At 45.7% G+C, this 25,469-nt stretch overlaps 1 protein-coding gene across 1 annotated transcript in view; it reads right to left on the bottom strand.

The window, feature by feature from the left end:
* The window catches only part of CLCN1 (chloride channel, voltage-sensitive 1), a 28,205-nt gene extending 3,317 nt beyond the window's left edge, over nucleotides 1-24,888 (bottom strand). Inside the window, exons 1-20 of the mRNA XM_005862801.2 lie at nucleotides 24,638-24,888; nucleotides 23,013-23,133; nucleotides 22,488-22,619; nucleotides 21,808-21,936; nucleotides 21,422-21,555; nucleotides 19,955-20,032; nucleotides 18,831-18,909; nucleotides 13,451-13,576; nucleotides 13,060-13,144; nucleotides 12,741-12,842; nucleotides 12,343-12,427; nucleotides 11,943-12,092; nucleotides 7,574-7,643; nucleotides 7,289-7,399; nucleotides 5,629-5,842; nucleotides 5,254-5,387; nucleotides 3,099-3,343; nucleotides 2,685-2,796; nucleotides 2,333-2,412; nucleotides 2,079-2,117 (exon numbers count right to left, since the gene is read on the bottom strand). Of these exons, the coding sequence (XP_005862863.1) occupies nucleotides 2,079-2,117; nucleotides 2,333-2,412; nucleotides 2,685-2,796; nucleotides 3,099-3,343; nucleotides 5,254-5,387; nucleotides 5,629-5,842; nucleotides 7,289-7,399; nucleotides 7,574-7,643; nucleotides 11,943-12,092; nucleotides 12,343-12,427; nucleotides 12,741-12,842; nucleotides 13,060-13,144; nucleotides 13,451-13,576; nucleotides 18,831-18,909; nucleotides 19,955-20,032; nucleotides 21,422-21,555; nucleotides 21,808-21,936; nucleotides 22,488-22,619; nucleotides 23,013-23,133; nucleotides 24,638-24,817 (2,406 nt within the window). The 5' untranslated portion in view covers nucleotides 24,818-24,888. The remainder of the gene's footprint in view (nucleotides 1-2,078; nucleotides 2,118-2,332; nucleotides 2,413-2,684; nucleotides 2,797-3,098; nucleotides 3,344-5,253; nucleotides 5,388-5,628; nucleotides 5,843-7,288; nucleotides 7,400-7,573; nucleotides 7,644-11,942; nucleotides 12,093-12,342; nucleotides 12,428-12,740; nucleotides 12,843-13,059; nucleotides 13,145-13,450; nucleotides 13,577-18,830; nucleotides 18,910-19,954; nucleotides 20,033-21,421; nucleotides 21,556-21,807; nucleotides 21,937-22,487; nucleotides 22,620-23,012; nucleotides 23,134-24,637) is intronic.
* Between the last annotated feature and the right edge of the window lie 581 nt (nucleotides 24,889-25,469).

Genomic DNA, 25,469 nt, shown 5'->3' with positions numbered 1-25,469 from the left:
CTGGCACATTTTCCTTTTACACAGTTAGTGTGCCAGATATTTGTTGGGTTTGAAGAGCTGTGCTGGGTCACATGGTGCTTAGTGGACTTGAGCAAAGCCATCTTTTTTGTTTGTTTTGTTTATGACAGAAGCATTAAAACAGGAAGGACAACCCTCTTGATTTAGACACGATGCTCCAGTCCTCAAGCTTCTAAAGAATCCAGGAAGGCTCTGGCTTTCATAAACGAATCTAAAATTTTCTGAAACTCTCCTCTTCTCTTACTGAAGGTTCACATGGGGACTGACCGGCTCTCACAGCACAGGATGGAGACCACTTAGCAGGTATGTCATGGAGCCGATTTATTCATGACAGGCAGCCACCTTGCCAACCCTGGACCTTTCCATGATCGTTTCTGGCCTCCCTTAGTTCCATTTCTGCCTTCCCTTAAGGAACAACAATAACAGGACCTGTATCAAGCACTTTCTCTGTGCTGGACATTACTCCAACTGCACAGAGGTGAGCTGGGCTTCTGACCTTGACTGCTGGTAGTGTTCCAGGTACCCCCAGCTCTTGTCCGAGGGGAGGAGTATGTCTGTTCTTGAGTCTGAACTTGAAAAAGCTAAGCCTCAGTTACAAACAGGAGCTCTAACTGTGTGTACTAACAATGTAGCAGAATTAAGTCATAGCAGGGGCTTCTGGAGACCTATAATTGAATTCTTTCAATATTCCCGCGGGTATCATCTTGATATTGCCAAGGGTGTCACCTTGATCTAGTCTGAATACCATGTTCAAAATCATCTGAAGTCTGACTCCAATTGGATCTTATTCCTCCAAAATGTCAGCGAGTCACATGGGAGCTGGGAGCTGCGTAAAGTCTCCTTTGGGAAAGATATAAACTAAAAAGGTAGACCTGTCATCTTTTTGTCCCTGGCAGCACTTTATTTTCAGCGGTTATTAAGTAGCCTCATTGATCAACTAGCTGGCGTTCTCTCTTTGGTGTGTTAACAGCAACAAAAAGCATTATTACTGGGTTTAGCACCCTACTTCTTAATTGCAGATATGACACATCTGATTCCTGCTTATGGACCGAGGAATGATTTTTCTTTTTCCTTTGTGATCATCTGTTTGACTCTTCCGTAAGTCATTTATCAGAAGTGTCTGTGTTGTGAGGGGTGGCAAGGGGAGAAGGAAGTTTCCTTTCTCTCTTGTCACTCCCCACCCCTTCCTCCAACCCTGGAGTACTTTTACTTTTCAGCACTTATTTATTCCGGACATCCAGTAAGGTATTTATTCTAAAATAATATGCATTATGGTTTTGTCAGCTACAAAGCATGAGTCTGCATTCTTATTTACTAAATGGAATGGCCACTGATGGACACTGTTGTGTCTGCACACCCTCTAGGGTGTGTCCCCATTAGTACTGCTCCCAATCACCACTCTACATTCTTTTACTGCTCAGAGGTTGGAAAGGAGGCATAACCATGGAGACAGGTCAAGGCCATTCAGTGTGCTTGACGTTCTTGCTCATGGACTTGATAACTAGCTTTCTTGGGAAATAGGCATTTGTCCCAAGAGGCAGCACTGTGAATACTTGTCCTCAGGTTGTGGTTCTTCTCAGTCCTGCTTCCTGGCATTCCCTAGCTGTCCACTGTCTCAGGGCCATGGTGGATCAGCAGAGTAACCTCTACCAGGTGCTGATTTCACCTTTACAGCCTCAGTGCTGTTTCTCCACATTGGGATGTGTAAGTGCTGGTGCCCGGTGCTCAGCCTTCTTGCATAGCCTCTGCCTGTCCAGAATGTCCCTAATGCCTACAAGATCTGAGGTTCATCTTAGCAGCATGGGCCCATCGATGCACGGAGACTCAAAACATCCCTCTTTTCAAATGACGGTGGTCCTTCTGAGAATACTATCAGGGCTCCCCACCTTTGCGCAATGTGCCCATCCCCATCGCCATAGTCATGCCTCCTTCCAGCCTCTCAAATGCTTTCCTGCCTAGACTCACATTTTATTCTTACAACAACACGAAGACAGAAAAAGATGAGCAATATCTTCATTTGACAGAACAGTCCACCCCAGGTTGCTGTTTCCCTTACTTACCTCTTCAGGTGACATGTTATCCACTAAATCCGTTGAATCCTAGAGAAGAAAGATATAGGTCCAAGTTCTTTCCTAATGGAATTATAGTCATGACTCTCTGGCCAGGGTCACAGATGCCTGCTTTCAATTCATCATCCCTTCCATTCGATGAAGGTTGTCCTTGGTGGGACCCCTTCCCTCCTGATCTAAGGACCAGGCAAGTTCCCTTTCCCCTGTCATGCTCCCACTCACCCCCACCTCCATCCATCTCTCACCTGTCTTGTTTCCTTCTTTGTGGGGCGAGTTTTGCCCAGCAAGCAGCACAGCAGTGACTGAAAGATGGAGCGCCTTTGACCTGAGGAGTGGGGAGCACATGGAAATGGAAACAAAGCAATTCCTACCCTTCCTGGGAGGAAATAGCCAGGGGCTCCCAAGTGGTCCCCTGACACTATGCCACCACCATAGACACCCTCTCTTGTATCCTCCTAAATAAGCCCTGGCCCCTCTCCTTGGGGCAGCAATATGGAGGTTCAATGAACAGGAACCTTCTCCCACCACCCTAGCCTCCCCCTCCTCAGAGTAGCAGCCCTTCAGCTGAGTGAACGTGCACGATGAGAGAATCTTCACCTGCAGGCTCCGGTGCTTCTGGCTGCTGTTTGAGGCCTGGCAGGGGCCCATTGGGCTCTTCCGGAGGCAGTGGAACAGTAGGAATGGTGTGAGGAGGAGGAAGTGGAGGCAGCTGTAAGGAGCAGTAAAAATTCTCAGTCCCGGAGAATTCTCAGTGCCTAGTGCTTTCCTGCCTTTACCGGCGGGTGTCCTGGGAAATCCATCTAATTCCATTCTTCCTCCCCATTTCAGAATTCCTGTATCCCTCTGAATTCTTATCGGTACCATCATCCACAACTTTACCTCCTTCAGTCCTTCGGACCGAGGGGCACTGCTCTCTTGGACTTTCTAAATGACCAGCATCTCCATTCCTTCTTCCTACTTTCCCTTTGTCTCAATCTCTCCTGCTCCCCCGGCCCTTCCCAGCCTGGTCACCTCGGATTTCCCAGAGAGATCTTCATCTTCATCCTCATCCACAAAGGCGAAGGACTCCGGTCGGCCCCGGGGCGAGGAGCCCTGTTGCCCCTCCCCAGCCTGCCGCGCCTTCCCGTCAAAAGGCAGCTCTGACAGCTTCCTGGCCAGGTCCCGGGCTTCCCGCAGCCTCCGCTCAGGACACAGGTGGCGCTGCAGGAGGGCCTGTAGCTCTGACCGCTCCACGGAGCCCAGCAGGATCATTGACTCTGGGGACGATCCAAGCTTAGCCCGAGGGCCTGCTCATTACCAGCCCCCTAGCCCCCACCTCCACCCCGCTCAGCAGGGACAGAAAACCAGCGCCCATGCTTACATTTTTTTTTTTTTTACCTTTTCTTCCTAAAAACTCATTTCACAAATCTTGCATGGTTGACCTGACTCAATCCTTTTTATTTCATCACCTAGTACTTACAGAGACCCAATTGATAGTACACTAATTGGTGCTAATTTGTGCTTATTTCGATATAGTCTGTTTGCAAATAGGTGAACTTGGTATTAAAATAGGCTAATCAACCCTGTCTCCAAACAAGAAATATTAAAGGGCATTCATGTAGGCTGAGATGTGAATATACTTTGAAATAAGTCTACAAGGTTATTTAATTCTTTAGCGTCTGAGTCCTTCTAGGATATAAACAACACGCCTACTTTTTCTGGGAAGGTCAACATTCTGCGACTGTAATTAACATTTTCGTTAAGTTTTAAGGCCATACAATTGCAGCGATGTTATTGGAGATAAATCTTACCATTAAGTCTTAGTCATTATCATGGTGGCTGTACCACTGCTCCAATGAAGAGCCCCTAGTGTACAAGCCACTTAGAGGTATCGGGGATTTGGAAAAAATTAAAACTGACCTAACTTGAGCAATTTGAATACTCTGATTATCTGAAATCAGAACTAACTATTTTAATGCTCCGGCCTGCCACAGTTCTTCTCAGTTACAGTAATTCAAACATCAGGCAAGTATTTATTTACTATTTAGTAAAAGTCTACAAGGAGGCAGTCTGACGGAGATGGAAGTTATAGTCTCCACCCTCAAGGAATACCCAGTCTAGTGAGGAAGATCAGATATAGAGATATAAACCACAGTAAGAAATAACACAGAGCAAGATTAAGTGCCAACGGTGGGCGGAAAGGATGGTGAATGAAGGAAGGGAAGTCTGAAGACCCAGCTTACTAAAACCATTCACTCCTTCATATGAAAGTTTTATCTGCTCTTCCAGTTGGACATTAAAGAACAGTGATTATTTAGCTAAGTAGCAAAGAGAACCACATAAGGGCCTGTAAGACTTACAACTGGGCCTCATTATTCATGGATTCCCTATTTGTGAATTCACCCATTTGTAACCCAAAATCAATACTCATGATGCTTCCTGTCATTCACAGATGTGCACAGAGCAGCAAAAAAATATGGGTTGCCCCATGCACATATTCTTGAGCTGAGGTTGAACAAAGTGATGCTATACCTTTTTCCTTCCCAGCTTTTATATTGCAAACAAGTGTTCTTTTTGTGGTCCATTTACTGCCACGTTTTTCACATATTTTGTGTTTTGTGTTTTTCTTTTGCTGTTTCAAATTGCCCCCAAGCATAAAGGCTGTGATGTGCCTTATGGAGAAAATAAGTGAGTTATGTAAGCTTTGTCGAGGCACGAGCTATCGTTCTGCTGGCTGTAAATTCAATCTGAGTGAATCAACAATATATACTCAATAAGGTGTCTTTAAAGAGGAACATTCACAAAACAAATTTATGAATCGATTAGTGGAAGAGAATGGTGTGACCAGGGGCTTGCAGGAACCTAACCCTGTATGTCTTCTAGGAGCAATGGCTCAGTGTAGTATCCCTAATTCAGTGTTTGTGGTGACTTTATAGAACATAACTACAATGAATAAGAGAATGGACTGTATTTCTTTAGTTGGTTTTTAACTGTGTTGTGCCTGTGCTACGGGTGTATTTTACCTTTCTCAGGATGATCTTCCCTAAGGAGCACAGGCTGGGTCTCCTATAGCAGACTGAATGGCCCCTCCAGACAAACCCCACACCACAATGCCTCCTCTCTGACCTCTATGGAACCCAAGTTCAGGTCACTAATTCAAGGGTTGTCTTCCTTCCTTCCCACTGACCTTTTGAATCAACCAGTGGTAAAGTCTTGACTGTGGTGGTCTGAAGCAGGGTTTGCAACTCCCCATATGTGCAAGAAGCTGAAACAAACTTCACGTCACGTACCATGATGTCTTCAACAAAGATGGTAAATTTGCTATAGAAGGAGAAAGCATAGGGGGTTAGCCCCCCACCATATGCCCATCCCTTTGCTGGCCTTTCCGCTCCTTCTGTGAGGTTTGCCATTTCGTCATTCACAATATTTATTAAGTACATGGGGATATAAAAATAAGTCAAAAGCAGTGCTTGCAAACATTGACCCTATCTGCAATCTCAACCTCAGCATCTCCCACCCCCACCGCATCAAGGCTGAACTAATTCCAGCTGGTGCCCCTGACCTGAGCTGGTTCCAACCAAGGTCAGGCAAGTAGGGTAGCTTCTTGACCTGGATGATGCTGTCATAGAGGGAGGGCTGCAGGCTCTGAGCCACCATATTGGCCAAGATAACAGCCACCATCATGGGAAGGATGTGGGCAATCTGACCCGTTAATTCGAAGCAAATCACAGCTGTGGAGACTGTGTGGGACACTGCACCCGTCAGTGCGGCTGCTCCTAGAATGAGACACAGGAATGTACTGGTGGATTAGAGCTGCAGTTCTTGGCATGCAGGACACATGGGGATGTGACGAGAGTGACAGAGTGGGTCAGTGCCAACACTCCAAGATAACCATTTGTCAATAGTAGGAGCTTCACAAAGGTAGAAATTTTGTCTAATCGCTTCTCTGATATGTTTGCTAGTGCCTAGAACACTGTTTGACACGTTGCTACTTACTTAACAAATAAGTGTGGGAGTGGGGGGAAGTAGGGGCTAGAATGCTGGACTATAAGAAAATCATCATTTTGATCTCATTCCATGACCTTTGACAAGTTATGAAATCATTGTGTGTGCCCACATTGTCATTTCTAAAACAAAGATAGTGATGTCTTATCCATTCCTGGTTTTTGAAAATTTGTATCATTCTTTTCAATATATTTTTAAATTATTAATTTCAGAGAGAGGAAGGGAGAGGGGGAGAGAGACAGAAACATCAATGATGAGAAAGAATCATTGATTGTCTGCCTCCTGCATGTTCCCCACCAGCCCACAACCCGGGCATGTGCCCTGACCAGGACTTGAACCATGATTTCCTGGTTCATGGGTCAATGCTCAACCACTAGCCAAACCGGCCAGGCAAAAGTTTGTATCAGTCTCAACTGACCATTTTAAAACCCAGTTATGGCATTCTACTTTGGACCTCAGGTTTTGAGCCAACAATTTATGGGAGAGTAAAGTCACCATATGGCAATAAAACTGGTTAGTGCTCCTCTATCTAGGGGAGCATGGCCTTATTTGTTATGGGATTTCGGTACAAAGAAAAAGGAGGGAGGAGGTGTAGCAATTCTGGGGATTTGTATTGGTCACTGTGTTAGACATAGGTTTTGGTTGGATGGGCTAATAGATTTAATGAAAAAACATCCGAGATTCATAGAGTTTTATGGCTGTAAAATATCTCAGAAGTCACTTCTGAAGAAACTAAGGCTCAGAAAGGCAGCTAACTTGTCCTTGACCATCCAGGTGACACGGGCCAGGTATGGGTCCAGAGCCCATGTTCCTTAGTTCTTAGTCATGTGCTTTTAAGTCCCATCAATACTGGCCTATCTGCAAGGTGAAAGTAGTTGAGCCAGTCACATGCATTGTTGTTTCCATGATTCTTTGGAAGAAAAAAAAAGCCCTTACCAAATATTCAGACACAATCCTAGGTACTTTTATCCCTATTGTCTTATTTAATCCCCATAATTCCTCTTTTACATGAAGAAACTAAGTCTCATAGACAGACATTCAATAAATGTTAATGAGAGTCAGAATCAAGGGTTGATTATTTGAATACAAGTTGAATTAAATAGCATTAAATTAAAACCATATTGTATAGCCTGGAATGAAGATGTCATGGGAGAGTTGGAGTGTGGGTATTTGAGGGACTCAAATATTTGGTTTCAAGAGGGTGAAATGTGTCTCACCAATTACTGCGTAGCCCCCAGGTAGGATCTTGTAGATGATGCCATCAAATAAGATACCATCAGGAAATATCATGGCCATGATCTCTCCTACCAGCCTTCCAAATGCAGCTCCTAGACCGAGACAAAAGGAAAAGTGCTGAGAGATCCAAGTTGTTTATCCTCTGTATTCCCTCCTCGGGCACTAAGACCAAATACAGGCCCCCAGAATTCCAGGCCTTTCCTTATTTTCCCAGTACCCTAGATTGTAGCTATCAGTACAATCCCAGGCTCCCCATCAGAACTCACCTAGCACAAACACAGGCATGAAGCCTCCGCAGGGTATGGGCATAGTGGTGGCCACGATGGACATCCAGAACTGGGGTAAAAAGAGGCATCAGGATACCCTCTCAACTCTGCCCAACACACACACACACACACACACACACACACACACACACTCAACCCCTTTCCCGCTATCCTCCTCCTGCCTGCTTTAAGAGCCACAGAAATGCTGGAATGGCTCATCCTTCCTCCAGAATCAAGAAACATGGAGTTCTCAGGTTAAGAGATCACAACACTATAAGAAAGTTCCTCCAGATGGTTAACCCCAAACCCTCCTACTTGGAGTGACTATGTTTGCCTTTATGCAATCTAGGACAAGGAGTGGGACCTCAGAGGTTCTCTGTCACTGCCCCCAAAGGGCCCTAGCCCACTGCAGCCTCTTTGATTTGAACAGTCACCTCAATAGAAGAGCTTGAAACTCTTGAAGCTGAAAGACATCTTTTCTGAGTCAGATTGTTTCTGAAAAAGATCCCCAGTTGGAAGTGGCAGACACCTTAAAGTCTTAGTGACTTACTGTGTGACTAATTGAGCTTTAATGTAGTTATTTACAAAGCCATTTATATGGTGAACCTCACAGGGGAAATTGGAGCAACTGTCCTGTCTGAGCCATTTCCTATGACATCAAATGACTTTAAACAAAGGATTAAAAAATCCGACCCCACCCTAGCCATACAGGAAGGGCACCTTGAGAAAGCCAGGTGAGTCAGCCAGTGTAATAGAAAGGATCTTCAAGGCCCACCTTGTCAGGTAGTATGCCAATTGAAACTGGGATAATTTTAGAAAAAGCAATATGTGCATTTTGTGGCAAAGAATACAAAGAATTGAGAAATAGAGTGGAAAAAGGAGAAGTGCTTGAACTTTAATGAGACATAGTATATCAATTAATTAATAGATTTACATATCACTTCAAAATAAGCAAGCCAATCTTGGAAAAAGGATCTCAGACTAAGATCAGAACAAATTGCCAGGATCAAAATATTTACAATGAAAAAACTGCACCAATTGCATTGAATACTAATGAGAAGTAAATTTCTCAATTTCCTGAACCTTAGAAAGAATTCCCTTGAGCCAGGACTGACCTCAAGAGGACATGACAAAGGCTCTGAGAAGGTTTCATTCCAGAAACTCTGGAATGAGGCAAAACACATTGTTCTTCACGTCAGAATATCTGTTTTTAAACAGTTGAAACGGAAAAGTTGAATACACAAAGAGAATATAGACTGAGCAGTCCTTGAGTGTATCGTTATCTTTGCTTTCTCTCTGTACTTGCATAGTGCTCAGGAAATGTAGGTAGGATGTAGATAGGTAGGTGAGTAGGTGAGTAGAAGGAAGGAAAGAATGAAAGAAACAAGAGAGCTTGGTCAAATAGTATTCATGCAAAACAGAAAACACTTCTGACAGCTAATATTTGCTAAAATACCCAACAGTATTATTCACGGGGAATGGAGGTTAAACTGCAGGTGATCAGATATAACTGGAGGCCACCATTTCCGACTTTCTAGAGACAGAGTTCTAGGCAACTTGCAGTTTAAGCTTCTTAAGTGCCTTTGACCTATGCTAGTTTGAGACCCCTTGAACTATTCTGTACCATATCTTTGGAATAAGTACATAAGGGATTTTGCAAAGCCATAAGGATTTGTAGGCTCAGGGCAATCTGAAAGCTTCAGTATTACAGATAACAGGTGGCCGGCAGGTCTGATTTCAGAGGATGAACTTTAGATTAGCCTCCAAGATATGAGGAAGAACATAGAGGACATAGGAACATCAACTCCTATAGCACGAAGAATAGCACATGAGACTAGCCAAAATTTTGAGCTATTAGCACATGAAAGGGAAGGTCAGGATGCAATGCAAGTGATTGGAACACAATTAACTCCCAAGATTTTAAATTAGGGAGATGGAAAACTAGAGAGCCAAGATCACAGATTCTACTTTATTTAGACCCTTCACAAGAAGGAGTGATCTGAAGATTAGGCAAAAATGAATTCTCCGGAGCCTCAGGCTATGCTGAGAACTTCGTGACACTGGGTAATCATGTTAGACTTATTGAAAGGGAAACTGAGAAGTTGTAAGTATATTTCACATGCATTGTGAAACCTCCTGACTTACAACATAATGACACTTTCCATGTCTTAAGATTGAGGAAGTTGGAGGTTCCCTTCCTCAACATTATAAAAGATCTGAACAGAGACTTTTATCAGCCTGCACTTATGCAGCCAGAAGACCACATGAATTTTAAATCAGACTGTGGGGAAACAGTTCTAGTCACTGTTATATTTTGATTCAGCTATGTAGCCGATGGCCCATACTCTGGAAAAAATAAAGGTGTGTTTATGTGTCCAATGATAGGACAGTGGAAAATAGTGACAACTAAGTAATATGGATTTATAGCCATGATGATTTTATGTTTATAAATATTATAGAAAATAATAGGCCTAATGCAAACTGTTGGGCTTGAAATATAGCCCAGAAAGTGTGTGAATTCCTTTTCCTGATGTACTAATGATATAAACATTTTCAAGGATATAATTCAGTGAAAAATTAATAGTAGTGACATACAGTTGAGTTTTTCTATGTCATCCAGTAAATTTCTCAGAATAAATTTTAATCGGTGAAGTGGTATGTATCCAGATATATACATGGGAATCCTGGGAGGTGAGGTTAGGTGTAGGGGAAATGCTGAAAAATATACATTATTTTGTTTCTCTAAAATATTTCAAAAGCTTGACACTTTAAAAGTACACATGTCCCCAACTTTACCATATAGCTCAGTCTAGAGGAATACCAGAAATCACAATTATTATCATTGAATAATAAATTCTGAAATGCCATCAAAACGTGGACTTGGTTACAGCTGATGGGTTTGTATACTCAACAACAATTACAGGAAGTTGAGATTTATAAATTAGAGAAGATGAAGTCTATAAAGAAAGCCCTTCCCAACCCTCCACCCCCCAAAAAAATCCTTAACAAGATACTTTGAACTGCTTTATGATAAAAATATCAAATATTTTGAAGGAAGAAACAAAAATTTAATAAAGCAGGTATGCAAAATGTGGAAGCTATAGATCCAGTTAACCCATGTGGAGTGAAATAGGGAAAAACATACACAATTACAGCTTCTAGAAACCCACAGCAAATCCTGGGAATGTAAGTTACAAAGTTGGAACCTGGTGTGTCAAAGTGCCTGATGTCTCTAAATCATCGACAAGTGCATTAAATGAGCAGCAACAAACAAAGAAAAAAACTAAAAAAAATTTTTTTCAAGCATAAGATTTGCCAAAGATCAGCAATCAAGTACTTGGCACATAGAAGGTATATAACATTTATTGAATAAATGAGTAAGTGAACCCACTATAGCTATTACAATATAAAAGTTATTTAGTGACTCATATTCTGGTGAAATACAGATTCATAAAAAGTATCATGAATAAGTTAATAGCAGAATATTCAAAAGCATGGAACTTCAGTGTGGACAGACTTTTAAATGAGAGCCCTAATATACAGAGGAAAATGTTGGATTATTCAGGCAAGACATACTATTAGTAATAAGGCAATCATCAAAAAAGAAAACAAATGCAATCGGCAATAGTAACAGATGTCGCAACCAGGGGTGGAAATTAAAATATCTTTGTATAAGGTAATAATTGAGAAGTCTATAAATACATCATACTTGACATGCAGCTATGAAAAAGAATTGATGTAAAAAGAGATCAGCTTTTGTTTCCTAACTGGAGTTAGAAGAAAGTGGTTTGAGAATGGCAAAACCCTTCATGGCCTCACTACCTAACAGGGAATAATAACATTTATAAAAATTTTTATAGTCACTAATAAAATTGATTGAAATATTTTATCTCTTTTGCAAGTCTAGAAAACAGATTACCCACTAGACTGGGGGGAAATGGATATGTAAATCAGCTAGAAATGGAGAATCGGATACAAGGAGAATGAAGTGCCTAATTATCTAATATGTGGGGGGCTTTGGTTCATTTACATGAGCTTTTTACACAGTTATCTATTTTGCTGAACTCTATCTTGCCCTTGTTTATTTGGCTGCTGTGATGTCTTAATAATTTAGTGAGTGGAACATTTGGAAAGGTTATAATAATTATGGTAACATCACTAAGTTGACATGAATGGAACAATTAACCTAGATCATTGTTCTAGGTTCACCTACAAAAATGAGCAACTTGTGCTATGGTTTCCAAGCTAATTCTTTTTAAGTTGGATGAACACCAGATGCAGTTTCACCCTTTCTTACCCTATGCCAACCCTGGATTCCTAGGTTGAAACAAACAGAAGCTTAGGGAGTCAGGAGTGTAGGGAGAGGTACCTTCATGATAAAGAAGAGGAAAACAATGATGACAACGTTGACCTGTGGGTGGATCCACACAGCTGACCGGCCCAGGCTTTCAGGGTCACCCAGGTGTTTTACCCACGTGTTGTTGTCAAACAGGGTACTGATTGCTTCACGAGGCATCAACTGTAAAAGGGGAAGCAAAAGGGGGTAGTTCTCCAGGGATGCTCGGTCCTTCCTCTTTTTAGAGAACTGACTTCCAGCCTTACTTTTCAAGGGTCCCTTCTGCTCTTCTCTCATGGATAGATTTTATCCTTGGCCAAAAGCCTGAGGGACATCTGTGTTGTTTCCCTTTTTCCATGTGGCCCAGTCCTGGCTTAGTCCCTATCATAAGCTCAGTGACCTGACTCCACCCTCAGACTCCCTTGCGGCTGACCTCTCCAGCCATGAATTGACCCATTCCTGGTGGAAATGTGCACGAGGCGATGACAAAGGTGACAATTCCAGGGTACAGCAGGCGGCTGAAAAAGAAATAGAATGAATGGTCCCCCGAATTTAGTCAACCCATAGTGGATGCCACACTGAATTCTGGGAAGCTGAAGTTTTCTGTGGTCTCCTGTAGTCTCAGTTCTTTAAACAGAGTATCTTTCCACCAAAATACCATTTTTAAAGGGGAAACCACACCACTCACCTCCTTTATATAGTATCAGGGCTTCTGCATTTTATCACAAGGCACCGAAAGGCATTTAACACCTTCCACATAGATTTAAAAAGAGGAACTCATGGAGAAACCAGAAAGTAAGTGGGAAGGACTGAGTAAGGGCAGTGACTCACTGCTTAGCAAGAAACTGGCTGAGGGCCTTGTGCTTTCGGACACCGAGCATGACTTGGCGATGCAAATACACAAATACAGCTCCCAGGAACCCACAGCAAATCCTGAGGGTGTAAATTATACAGAAATGAAGTCCCCATCCCTAAGACCTACCCATGGGGAACAAATACCAGGCATCTGCCTTCCCTTTCTACCCACCTCTCCCCAACAATTTATGCTTCTCCTATGTGTGCCCCACCTTCTTCCCAGCTTGGGTCCCTTCTAATCCTAAGATACACCCACCCCCATCTCACCACTCCCTGAGGAGGTGACCCCACTGACCCAATGACGGCAAAAGCTGGCAGCTCCTGCAGGTCAAAGGGGAAATCCATTCGGAATTTGGTTCTGAAGAGTGCAGTGATGGTATCTAAAGGATGGAAAGGCCAAGGATTATGGTAGGAGTGTCACAAAAACCCACTGAGAGGGAACCAGAAGTCATCAGCTTTAAGGATCAACTCCTTCTTCCTCCAAGCCCAACATCTACTCTTCTATTTAATTTCTTTTTTCTATGCACAACCAGTACACCATTATTCCTTGTCCTATATCCTTGGGTCTTGGTCCCACTTCCCAAATAAAGCCATTCATTCCTTTCCTGCACTGCCTCATGGAGCTTCCTTCCATGCCCCATTACAAGCCTCCCTGTTCAGGTGCCTCCACCCCAGGGCCCCATTACCAGCATCCTTGTTCCACACGGCCAGCACACGGAAAACAAAGGCACTGAACGTGGCTGCAAAGAACCCTCGCCAGTAGTTGTGCACAGCAAAGTAGGTAGAAGTGACCTCAATGCTGAACAACACTCCTGTAGGGGCACGAATGTAGGGTCAGGTGCAGGCAAGTGTGAAAGGCTCTTTCCCACACTCCCACCCTGTGGACCTGTTGGAGTCTGTGCTTTATCATTTTCTCTTGGAGTCCATGCTCTAAACCATATACCTAGTCATGGTAGCAGCATTGTGTAGGCCAGGGATGTGGTTCAACAAGATACAGAGAGGACAACAGATGAGGATCAGGTGGTCATGCTCTCTCCATCCCTTAGAATGTAGGGTTGGGTGAGATTCACGAAGTCAGATATCCACAAGGATTTAAAGGTCACTAAAAATTTTCTGCAGAAAAGTCATGAGAGAGAAGGAAGGAAGAAAGAGAACAGAAGAGAATAGGATGGGTGGAATTTCAGAAAACCGAGTGAGGGAATGGGGAATCTGGGGCAGACAGAGCTTTGCCAACCACCCTTCTGCCCCTGCTCCTCAAATCACACCAGGTTAAGGCAGCTGCCTTCTTTCCCTAAAAGGAGGATTCGATACAGTAGAGAATCAGGTGGAGAAAGTCTCTCTTCTTTACCAGTAACAGAACCACAGTCAGCTTTGATTTGCCTGGGTATAAACTATCCAACTTATGAATATTTTACAACCATTTATTGAAATCCTAGGCTAGATTTTCTTTCCCACGATGAGGTTCTGGGACACTTCCTCTAACCGTCTGTCACTTTATACTCAGGAATGAGAACTAATTTTAATATTAGCCTGAGCCAAACAGAAAATGTGCTAGGAAACAAGGCAGTAAAAACACAAACAGCCTCTGGAAGTGCTCTGATCTCTTAAGTTCTGTAACATCGCTCTCTTCTCCCCCCCTGGATGCTCTTCTTGTTTCTCCTCTGCCTCCCTTGCCTCTGTCCCACCCAAGGCCTTGGCCTTGGTCTCCTATTCTTGTTACTCAGAGATGCACTTTGTCTCTCAAGTTCATTTATGCCCATAGATTCAACCAGTACCTATAAGCTACTGATTAACAAAACTATGGTTTTAGCTCAGTTCGTGAACTTCAGACTTACCAACCCAGCTGCCCATTTGATATCACTTGGATATGCCACAGGAACTTTAAATTCCACATATGCAAAGTGAAAATTATCAACTCCCCACACCTGTTTACTTCATATATTCCCTAGCTTGGTTACTACCACTAACCACCCAAATATCCTTACTATAAATGTGAGAGTTAGCCTAGATTCCTCCTTCTGTCTTATCCTGCATATCCTCACATAAAATCAATCACCAGGTTGCATCAATTTTACTTTCTATTGCCCATATATATCATCCTCATCTCTGTCTCTTCTGCCTCTGCCCAGTTCAGTCTCTTGTCATCTGGCATCATGACAATGGCAGTAGTCTTCTTGTTCATCTTGGATTAAACCTGTTAATCCACAAGCCAATTCTATCCTGCACACACTTGTCAATGGGATTGGATCACCCTGTAAAGCTGTCCATGGCACTTCCTTGTTCAAAATTCTTCAAGGGCTCCCCTTCACTGTGACAGCATTTCCCAAAGTCAGGTCCATGAGATGCTATGAGGCCCTTGAGAAGGTCCTTGCGCAATGGATTTTGTGGGGTTGCCAGGTGGGAGTTGGGGGGGCAAGTAAAAATAAAGTCATATGTTATTTTATTCAATAAGAGTGTACTGCCCAGCTGGTGTGGCTCAGTGGTTGAGTGTCAACCTATGAACCAGGAGGTCACAGTTCGATTCCCGGTCAGGGCACTTGCCTGAGTTGTGGGCTTAATCCCCAGTGGGGGAGTGCAGGAGACAGCTGATCAATGATTCTCTCCCATCACTGATGTTTCTATCTCTCTCTCCCTCTCTGAAATCAATAAAAAAATATTAAAAAATAAATAAATAAGTTTTTAAAAAGTAAATTAAAAAAAAGGATTCTGTGGGAAATGCTGAACTTGAGCCACATTTTGTATATTTACACTACACGTCAGCATATCAAACATTCTGGTAACTTTTCCAGTTTAAAAAACACAGGATTTTCCAACTTATTTGACCTCAGAATCCCTTTTACACATTCCATCTACTAACACCATGAATACTGTGCTCTGTAAAAACATATTTGGGCAAATTCTAGCCTAGAGAATAAATAAAATCTACTTTCTTGTGCAATGCTTACGAGGACCTTCATGAGTTAGCCCCCATTTACCTGCCCAGATTCATTTTGTTATTCCTCCCCTGTATCTTCTAGCAATACTCTTTGACTGTCATTATAGCCTCCAGAGTTTTAATGTTGTTTCTTCTGCCCAGAATACCCTGTTCTGGCTGTCTTCCCTAAGTGTCAGATCAAACATCATCACTTGTAAAGCTCAATTGACAAGCCCCCACCCCTCACCCAGGCAGCTTAGCAGAAGGTTCCCATTGCACTTGCCCAGGCTGCCATGGAGACACTTCTGTGAGTGATGGTCTCCTTGCCTGCCTGTCTACCCTTTCAAGGTGAGCTCCTTGAGAGCACAGGGTCCAGCACAGAGCCCAGAGGGCAGCACAGCGCACACATAACAGAAGCAAAAAGATGTTTGTCATTTTGGTAGAACGTTGAAGTCTATTTCTTTCATCAGTGTAAGCCTGCAAGGAATTAACAGTTGACTAAATAGTGAATAAATGATCTTAATAGTAATTTTTTTCTTTCAGAGTTAGTCTATGTTCATAAAATGAAGCCAGTCAAGTAATGTTACCTGCAAGTCCATGTAATATTTGCCACTTAGTACAAACATTCTAAAAATGACATCTTCATGGTGCTGGGAAAACTGTAAAGCCACTTGCAAATGAATGAAACTGGGTTACAGTTTGTCCCCATGTACAAAAAATAATTCAAAATGGATCAAAGACCTAAATATAAGAGCCGAAACAATAAATTACATAGAAGAAAATATAGGTACCAAACTTATGGACCTTGGTCATAGAGAATATTTTATGAACTTGACCCCAAAGGCAAGGAAAGTAAAGGCAAAAATAAATGCATCGGACTATATAAAACTAAAAAGCTCTGCACAGCAAAAGAAACCGACAACAAAACAAAAAGGCAGCCAACCAGATGGGAGATATTTGCAAACAGTAGCTCCAACAAAGGTTTAATTTCCAAAATATATAAATAACTCATAAAACTCAATACCAAACAAACAAACAAACAACCCAATCAAAAAGTGGGCCAAGAACCTGAAAATACACCTCTTCCAAGAAGACATATGAACAGCTAATAGATATATGAAAAGATGTTCAACCTCACTGGCAATTAGGGAAATGCAAATCAAAACTACAATGAGATACCACCTCATACCTGTTAGAGTGGCCATTTTCAACAAAACAAGAAATAACAAGTGTTGGAGAGATCGTGGAAAAAAGGGAACCCTCACCCACTGCTGGTGGGAATGTAGACTGGTACAACCACTATGAAAAGCAGTCTGGCGATTCCTCAAAAAATTGAGAATAGAGCTATCATTCGACCCAGCAATTCCTCTCCTGGGTATATATCCGAAACCTCAAAATAATCTGTACTTATAATAGGGTGATACGCAAATTGGTCCGTCACGCCGTCACAGAATGACCGAACAGCAGGAGGGCAGGGCAGTGAGCTACAAGCAGCGGAGAGCTACAGGAGGGTGGGCAGCAAGCTATGTGCAGCAGAGAGAGCTATGAGCAGCGGTGGGAGGGGCGGCCAGCTGAGGCAAGCAGCAGCGAGCTACTCGCGCATGGCCACTAGTGTATTCATAAAGATATATGCACCCCGATGTTCATTGCAGCATTATTTATAGTGGCCAAGACATGGAAACAACCAAAGTGTCCCACAATAGAGGACTGGATAAAGATGATGTGGTACATATACACAATGGAATTCTACTCAGCCATAAGAAAGGATGAAATATTGCCATTTGCAACAACATGTATAGATCTTAAGAAGATTATGCTAAGCGAAATAAATCAGTCTGAAAAAGCTAAGAACCATATGATTTCACTCATATGTGGGATATAAAACTGAAACTCATTAACACACACAGCAGTGGGGTGGTTTGCCAGAGGGAAGGGGTAGAGGGTGAAGGAGGTCTCAATATGTGGTGACAGAAGAAGATTTGACTTTGGGTGGTGGGCAGACAGTGCAATATATACAGATCTTGTAACATAGAAACCCACACCTGAAACCTATATGTTCATGTTGACCAATGTCACCCCAATCAATTTAACTAAAAAAAAAAAAAAAAGCGGCATCTTCACTTTTCAATGCTTAACATTTTCTTGTGCCAAGAGCCACATTTTGTTTGTTTCTGCGGGCTTCAGAGCCATGTTTTATCTGTAACTTTCCTATGGTCTTTCCCATACTCTACACAAGGCCAAGACAAACCTTCCTCCTTCATCCCAGAAATTCCAATTTTATACAGAAAATTCAGGTTCTTTTCACTTTAAAAGAATCTAATTTAAAAAATGGTTTTACCTGTCTAAAAAGGTTCCTTAGATCTTTTGGATTTGTGAGGTGAAAGAGTAAATAAAAGTGAAAGTGGATATAAACATTAAGTGTGAAATTCAACGTGTGTAGAAATTCCAGCACACTACCCTTCATGGATGGGGACCAGTGACTCTAATGTCAAGAGCTGACAACAGAAGGGCAAGCGGGTTGCCAGCTGCAGCATTTGCTGACCTCACCTCCTTACGCGGCACGGCGCACACTGGCACAGTGTCAGGACAAGGAAACATGATACATTTTCATTAACTCTGAGCGCTTACCCATATATCATCCCCAGGCCAAGTACTTTAGCTACCTCCTCCACAAAAGGACTGATCACATTCTCATAATTGAAAAGATACCTCTAACAGCTGGTGCATTTAGGGAGCATATGCTATTCCTGTAATTTTGTTTCTCCAATTGTCAACTTGGTGTCCTTTCTGTCATTTGATGAGTCCAATGACTGGTTGAAATAATCCCTGTTCTGTGGGTCTGGTTACAACGAACATGGATGAGTAAATAAACACATGCAACTGCTTTCTCTGACCATGTCTGCTTGTTAGTCATCCAGGACAAGGAAAGTAACCTGTTCTCTCCTCTCTAATCTCAGTCGCGTGCAGCTTTTGGCAGGAATACATGTAAAGTGCTTAGAATGTTGCCTGCAAGCAGTAAATGCTCACTGAAAGTTAGCTGCTTTTGTTATACCCTGGTTTTAACTGGCAATACTCATACTTGGGGATGCTGACAGCCACTTGGGGGGCAAGGTCAGGCAAGTGGACTGGTGTAGGAGGGGTAAATCACTTGCCTCCAAGTGGGGTCCCAAAGCAACAGCCGACTCCCACAGCACAGCCCACCGTCAGCATATCAGTATAATAGTATGGCTGCTACTAGGGAGAGACAGACCAAGAGAGAAAAGGGAGGGGTGAGGGAGAGGGGCAGAGAGAGGAAAGGAGAACAAACAAGGGTGAGGAATAAGGAAAAAGGAAAGGCTTGAGTCACAGGGAATCATAGTGGTCCCATTGCCCCTGCAATTCCCAAGCCAAGACAGGAAGTGACCTCCCAGTGCAAGGCCAAACATAGAAAATGAAATAAAAGTTAGCTCAATGTATGGTGGGTAGGCAAGCCGATAAATGATCACCAGAGTGAGGCAGGAGGTGGGGACAATCAGGGAAAGGAGTGTCAGTAGCAAGAGAGAAGGGGAAAGGACTTCAGACAAACAGCACTACCAATCCAGCCTGAAGGAAACAGCCGTCGGCCTCAAAAGAACATGCAGTTCTTTGGTAGAAAAGTGTGGGTGTCTGAAGACCAGGGGCTGAAGGCCCACCCACCAGTCCTTTCAGTGAGCACCCCCTTCCACCCCAAAGCTGTGGCAGCCACCCAGACCCCCCTTCCAAGTCATGCTCAGGAAATGGGTGGGAGGAAGTGGGACTTGCCTCCGACAGGGGCTGCAAAGCAGCATCCCACGCCCACTGCGCAGGCCGACACCACCAGGTCAAGCTGCCCAGGCACGGTCTGCAACAGAGAAGCACGCGGGACAAGGAGGGCAGAGGGCTGAGGTAAGGGGGCAGTGTAAGGGAGATGGGGTGGGGAACCAGGAATGAGGAAGGGACAGGGTAGCACAGGAGGGATTCAGGGAGGGGAACCGACATGGGGCAGGGGTGTGGACTGGCAGGTTAACAGAGGAGCGAGCCCTGTGCAGGCTCCAATGCAGGAGTGCAGAGCAAGAAGGAGGGGACATTACTGGACAGACACAGGCTGAACAGAGGCGTCGGGTGGCGAGGACAGGCGGCATATGTGTGTGTGGAGAACAGGGGAGCATGGATTAGCGCCATGCCCTGTTTTAGCATCCAGGCCAGCCCGGAGCAAAGGCAGCCCTCCTGACACCCTGAACACACACAGCCCCACTTCATTTGACTTTCTCCACCTTACCTCATACACCCCAGAGAACACAGACATAAACTTGCTGAGGACAGCGGCACAGATGCTGGCAATGTGAACAAAAGGGCCCTGGGAGAGAGACGAGGGGAGGGGTCAGGAGCAGGGATCCAGATGGGAGGCTCTGTGTCATTCCACACACTAACATTTATTGCTCCAGGCACCGAACTATATGCTGGAAACGGACGTGAGTAACACAGAAGTTCTGCCCTCAAGGAGCTTCATCCCAGAGAGGAAGGGAGATGATACACCAGCATTTTATTAAAGCAGAAACTTCTAAGGCAGTGGTTCTCAACCTTCTGGCCCTTTAAATACAGTTCCTCATGTTGTGACCCAACCATAAAATTATTTCCGTTGCTACTTCATAACTGTAATGTTGCTACTGATATGAATCGTAATGTAAATATCTGATATGCAGGATGGTCTTAGGCGACCCCTGTGAAAGGGTCTTTCGACCACCAAAGGGGTCGCGACCCACAGGTTGAGAACCGCTGTTCTAAGATCTAGGAAGAAATCGAGGGAGGGCAAGGGGACAGAGATAGACGGGACAGATGAGGTGGGATGGAGGGGTGTCTAGAGAAGGTGCTCAGGGGTGGTCACCAATGAGTAGTGCCTTATTGAAATGAGGGTGTGCATCACGTGGGCGCCAGAAGGAAGAGTGTTCCAGGCCGAGGGCACAGCAAGCACAGGAGCCCTGAGAGGGGAACAAGCTTACAAGGTTGAAGGACAGGAAGACGGCATTGTTACCCAAAACAGTACGTGAGGAGCAGCCTGGGAGGACCGAAGAGGGACAGCAAGGAGCCGGGACACCATGGGCCTTCGAGGCCCAGTGAGAACTTTGGGTTTTATTTTAAGAATGGAAAGGCACTAGAAGTTCTTGAGCAGAGGTCAGACATTCCTGATTCCACTTTGAAAATACGACTCTGGCTGTGATGTAGGTTATGGACTCTAGCAGGACAAGAATGCCCAGGAGCATAACCTTGAAGAAAGCACAGCTTCTCTCTAGGTCTCAGTTTTCGCATATTAAAACAAGGGCATTGGTCTGGAGTGTCTCTAAGGCAGAGGTCTGCAACTGGGGAAGACCCCCTCCACCCCCCCAAGGGAACATTTGACAATGTCTGGAGACATTCTGGTTGTCACAACTGGGGGTGCTATTGGCACCGAGGGAGTAGAGGCCATGGATGCTGCTAAACATCCTATCATGCCTAGGACGACCCCCCAGAACCAATATTATCCAGCCCCAAATGTCAACAGAGCCCAGGTTGGGAGACTGCTCTGAGGCCCTTCCAGCTCTGACGCTTCTGTTATTCTGCCTCAGGAGGGGGGTCTTTCCATGAGTCCCTCCTCTTCCCCCCCGCTCCCCTTGTTCCTTTGGCTCTGACTCTTGTCCTCGTGCCCATGCCCATGTCTGTTCCCAGAGCCACCATCTGCCCAGCTCACACCTCAGGGACTGCCACCTACCTCCTTCCCCACAGGAATGCCACTGCCCAGCCCTGCAGTCAGGGCCACAACCTTGGCCACGAAGGCCTTGAGGGTGAGATATTCCTTCAGGATAACCCCACGAAGTATTGTCTTCATCTCAGGGATCCCAGAGCCTAAAAGGGTTGCAAAATGATTGTGTGCAGGTTCAAGCTGGAGGTTCAAAGGGAGATAAACATCCAGACAGTGGACATGGAGATGGGGGTGGGGAAGGGAGAGGGCTATGCTGGGGAGGACAGTGACAAAACAGGGGCAAGGGCTGTCAATAGGGCCGGGTGAGGGAGGGAGAGGGGTGGAAGGGTCAACAGGAAGGACAATGCGATTATACTGATGACCTGACCTGGGAGGGTGCAAGGGGAAGTGCTCACCAACAGCCTGGGGCGAGATGAGGTGGCAGAAGTGGGCGCTGAAGAGGATGAGGATAAGTGGGAAGGACACCCACACCAGGAACTGCAGAGGAAGGCTGGGCTTCACCTGGGAGTAGGTCCACTTGTAGACTGTGGAGACACACGCTGGGCTCAGTCCCGAGTGGATGGGAGGACACTGCCCCCCCCCCCAGCCCCCTGCCACACAGGTCAGCATGCTAGGAGCATCATCTCACCGAGACTATCCCACAGAATCTCGCAAGATGGTACTATTCTCATTGGACGTGTGAGTGGGAGACCTGAGTTGCTGGAGATGCCCTGTTCCTTCCAGTTCCCACCACTAGTAGGAGGTGGAGCCCTTGCTGCAAACCACACTGGCACTGGGCCTGCAGCCCAGCCACCCCGGTTTGCCAGGAATTGAGACGCTCCTGAATCCTAGGATGTTTGGTGCTCAAACCAGAGAAAGTCCTGGGAAAACTGGGGTGAGTATTAGAGGGACATCCATAGCTTGGCTGGTGGCAGGTGGCAGGGACAGGAGACATAGATCTAGGTCTTGGTCTGGGCCTGATCTCCTCTGTGCAGTGTCCCCCTCCCAAAACACACCCAGCTTATCCTCAGTAGAAACTCTAGACACAGTCAGGTTATGGGGAGAGGCCGAGGGGACAGGGCCAGGTGAAACCTACCCTGGAGGGTTTTGGCACTAACATAATCCATGCTCCAGCTGACCAGAGCCATAAGCAGCCCCAGAAGCACCAGAAAGATCCAGTCTTCCCCTAACTTCCTTCTCACCACACGTCCCAGGCGGTAGGTACAATCTATAAGAGAAAGGGGTAGAGAAGAGCGGTAACCAGTCACTGCTCAGGCCGATGACTGAGGGCTGGAGGGGATGTCTCGTCTCACGTCTCATTCTTCATTTCTCTGCCAGGTGCTGCCTGGCCCCTTCCAAAGGCACTAAAGTTCAGTTCCCTACTGGATTCTTGAATTTCTTTCTAAAACTCATTTCTCGGGGCTGAGCAGGAGGGAAAGTGGGGAACAAGGCAAGTGAGAAAGAAGTGGGGAGAGCTGCCTCTCCTTAACACTGGGAGGAGGGCTTTGTGGTGTCTGTGGGGAGTGGGAGGGTGGGATATAAGTAATAGGATGTCCAAGTTATTCTCCTAAGCCCTGCCCCTCCTCTATCCCAGATCACTTTATTCTGCAGTCCCCATCACCTTGGCATTTGGAATAGTGGTCCTCATCTGTGCTGTCCATGGTGGCACTGGAGCCCATCTTCCTGGGCATGCCCATGCCCTGCTCCTTGTCTGAGAATTGCTCCTTGTGATGGCCATAAATCTGGACAGAGGGAGAATGGGAATGCCTGTCTTGCAGAAAAGTCAAAAGGAATAGACAGAGGGAAGCACATAGACCCACAGAAATACACAAACAGACAATCTTTTAAAATCCTGGGTGTTGAGGGCCTCAGGCAGCACCACTTTATGGTCCTCCTGCCCTCAGCTCCCCACTCTCCATTCATACATGTCCCTCTCTCCATCTGTACTCATCTTGGTCCATGGCAACCTTCATCAAGGAGGCCAATTTCTACTCTAAGTAGAGTTAGAACTGTGCATCTGTGTCAATTAAAAGTTTTCTGTGTCACTCTGCTTAGTGTATCTCAGCCTGTCTCTCTAATATCTCCAGACCCCTCCTACCCCGACTTCTCTCCTGGAATCCTGACATGATGGGATGAGGACAGACCAGCAGGTGACTCTTGGCTGCACTGTGCCTTGGTGTGTCTAGCCGTACTGGAGGCCTCTGAGATGCCCGGCCAAGCTTAGAGAAAGCCCATCCCTCACTCCCTGGACTTGTGAGCACCAACAGGAACGAGTCCTGAGAAGGCAAGTCAATTCACTTCCTGTCAGAGCAGGGTAATTAGATGCTCCCCCAAAATGTGAAGAGGACAGAGGAGCGCCCCTCAGATCTGGTAGCCCTCCACTCTCATCCCCAGGTAGCCTGGCCTGCCCCACTGCACTAACTCCCTCCTCTGGGGCCAGGGTCAGGCCAGGCCATGTTGCTGGTTCTGGGAGAGCCTGAGTGGAAGAGATCTGATTTCACAATATGAGCAGTAGAGTGGGAGCTGGAGTAGTGGGCAGGTACAGGCTCATGGCTGTTCCGTCTTCTGGAATGAGGTTAGTGATGAGGGAGGTAGTGTTTCTGTCCACGCCCCACCCAGGACACAGCAAGAAGACACTACCTACCAATGGTGCTCAGTACAGGCCCTTCCACAGGCTGTCTCATTCCCTTGGGTCCCAGGCTGGTGGAGATGAGGAAGAGGGGTGCTCTAGACCAGAACTGGGGAACACTGAAGGAGCCAGGTCAGTGCTGGCTGGTTCAGGGCTAAGTACTATAGCAGAACAGGGCTGGGGAGGGAAGGGAGGCATCCAATCTGAAAGGGGGGTGGCATCTAGGCTTGGTTAGCAGTGTGTGTGTGTGTGTGTTTGGGGGGGCGGGGGAGGATACTGCATGTGGGTGAGGGTATGAGGGAGCTCACACACGCAGTGGCATGGACTCCTCAGCCAGTCACTCGTGTAGCTTATGTAAGCATGATCTCCTCATGTATGTGTGGCTTTGCCGTCCCATAGGATTCATGAGATTGCTGGGAAAGGTCATATAAAAGGACTTGTGTCTACTGAGCTAGGTCCAGCCCTCGGCAGGATTGTCATATTTTGAATACACTGCCATGTACTTTTTAAGTTAAAAAAAATAACACTGCTCTTTCTTTTCACCCAATCCCTAATTTCCCTCAGTCCATCACACCGCCAGCTCCTCCAACCCACCACCCCTCCCCTCAGGGCTTTACCTGTGTGGGGTGGGCGTTGGGACGGGAGCCTGCATCCCTCCGGGGCCTGTGCTGGAGGCCCCCATTCTCCGAGGGCAGCCCGTAGCTGGTGCAGTGTTCGAAGGGCATATACTGGTACTGGGGGGCACTACCCCACCAGCTTTGTTCGCGCCCACGCCGCGGGGACTCAGATGGCTTCATGCTCCCTCCCCCCCGCCAGGCCTTGGCCTGCTTGCCCCCGTCCAACCCCCAGTACAGCTCCTTAAGCCTGTCCTCTTGCCTGTCCCCAAGGCGTCTGGGGCAGCATGCCCACCCCCAGCTATATATAGCCATCTCTCCATCACATGACCCCCCCACTGCCACATCTGATCTGCTTGGGGTCGAAGCAGGTGTGAGAGCAGTGTGGGGGAGGGGCTGGGGTGAGAACCTGAGGGACAGCCCCGCAGGGAATTCCCTCAGCAGGGCAGCAGCACTGTCCCCCTCCTTAGTCACCAGGAGGCTGCCAGCCCCAAGCCACTGGTCCCTCTATAAATATCGCCCAGACCAGGATGGAAAACTGCTCAGCATGCTCTCCAACCTGTGTGCGTCCAGAGCGTGTTAAACCTACACCATCCAGTGCTGCCCCTCTGTTCCCCAGCGTGTGGAAGACCAGGCTGCGGTGCTGGACATGGACAGAGTGATCTCAAGGTCTGGAAACACTGGAGAGTAACTCACCTGGGGGAGTAACTGATGCTTCTCTCCCATCTTTCCCTGCTGAGTTGTTCCCTGTTCTGTGTCTTCCCAAGGTTTAGTCCTCATCTGTCAGACCACCTCTCCCAACCCATCAGTGTTCAGTTTTCTCCTCCTGGTTTGC

The sequence above is a fragment of the Myotis brandtii genome, unplaced genomic scaffold (genome assembly GCF_000412655.1).
Source record: "Myotis brandtii unplaced genomic scaffold, ASM41265v1 scaffold168, whole genome shotgun sequence".
In the NCBI taxonomy this organism is placed as follows: Eukaryota; Metazoa; Chordata; class Mammalia; order Chiroptera; family Vespertilionidae; genus Myotis; species Myotis brandtii.
This window is presented reverse-complemented; position numbering and strand designations above follow the sequence as displayed.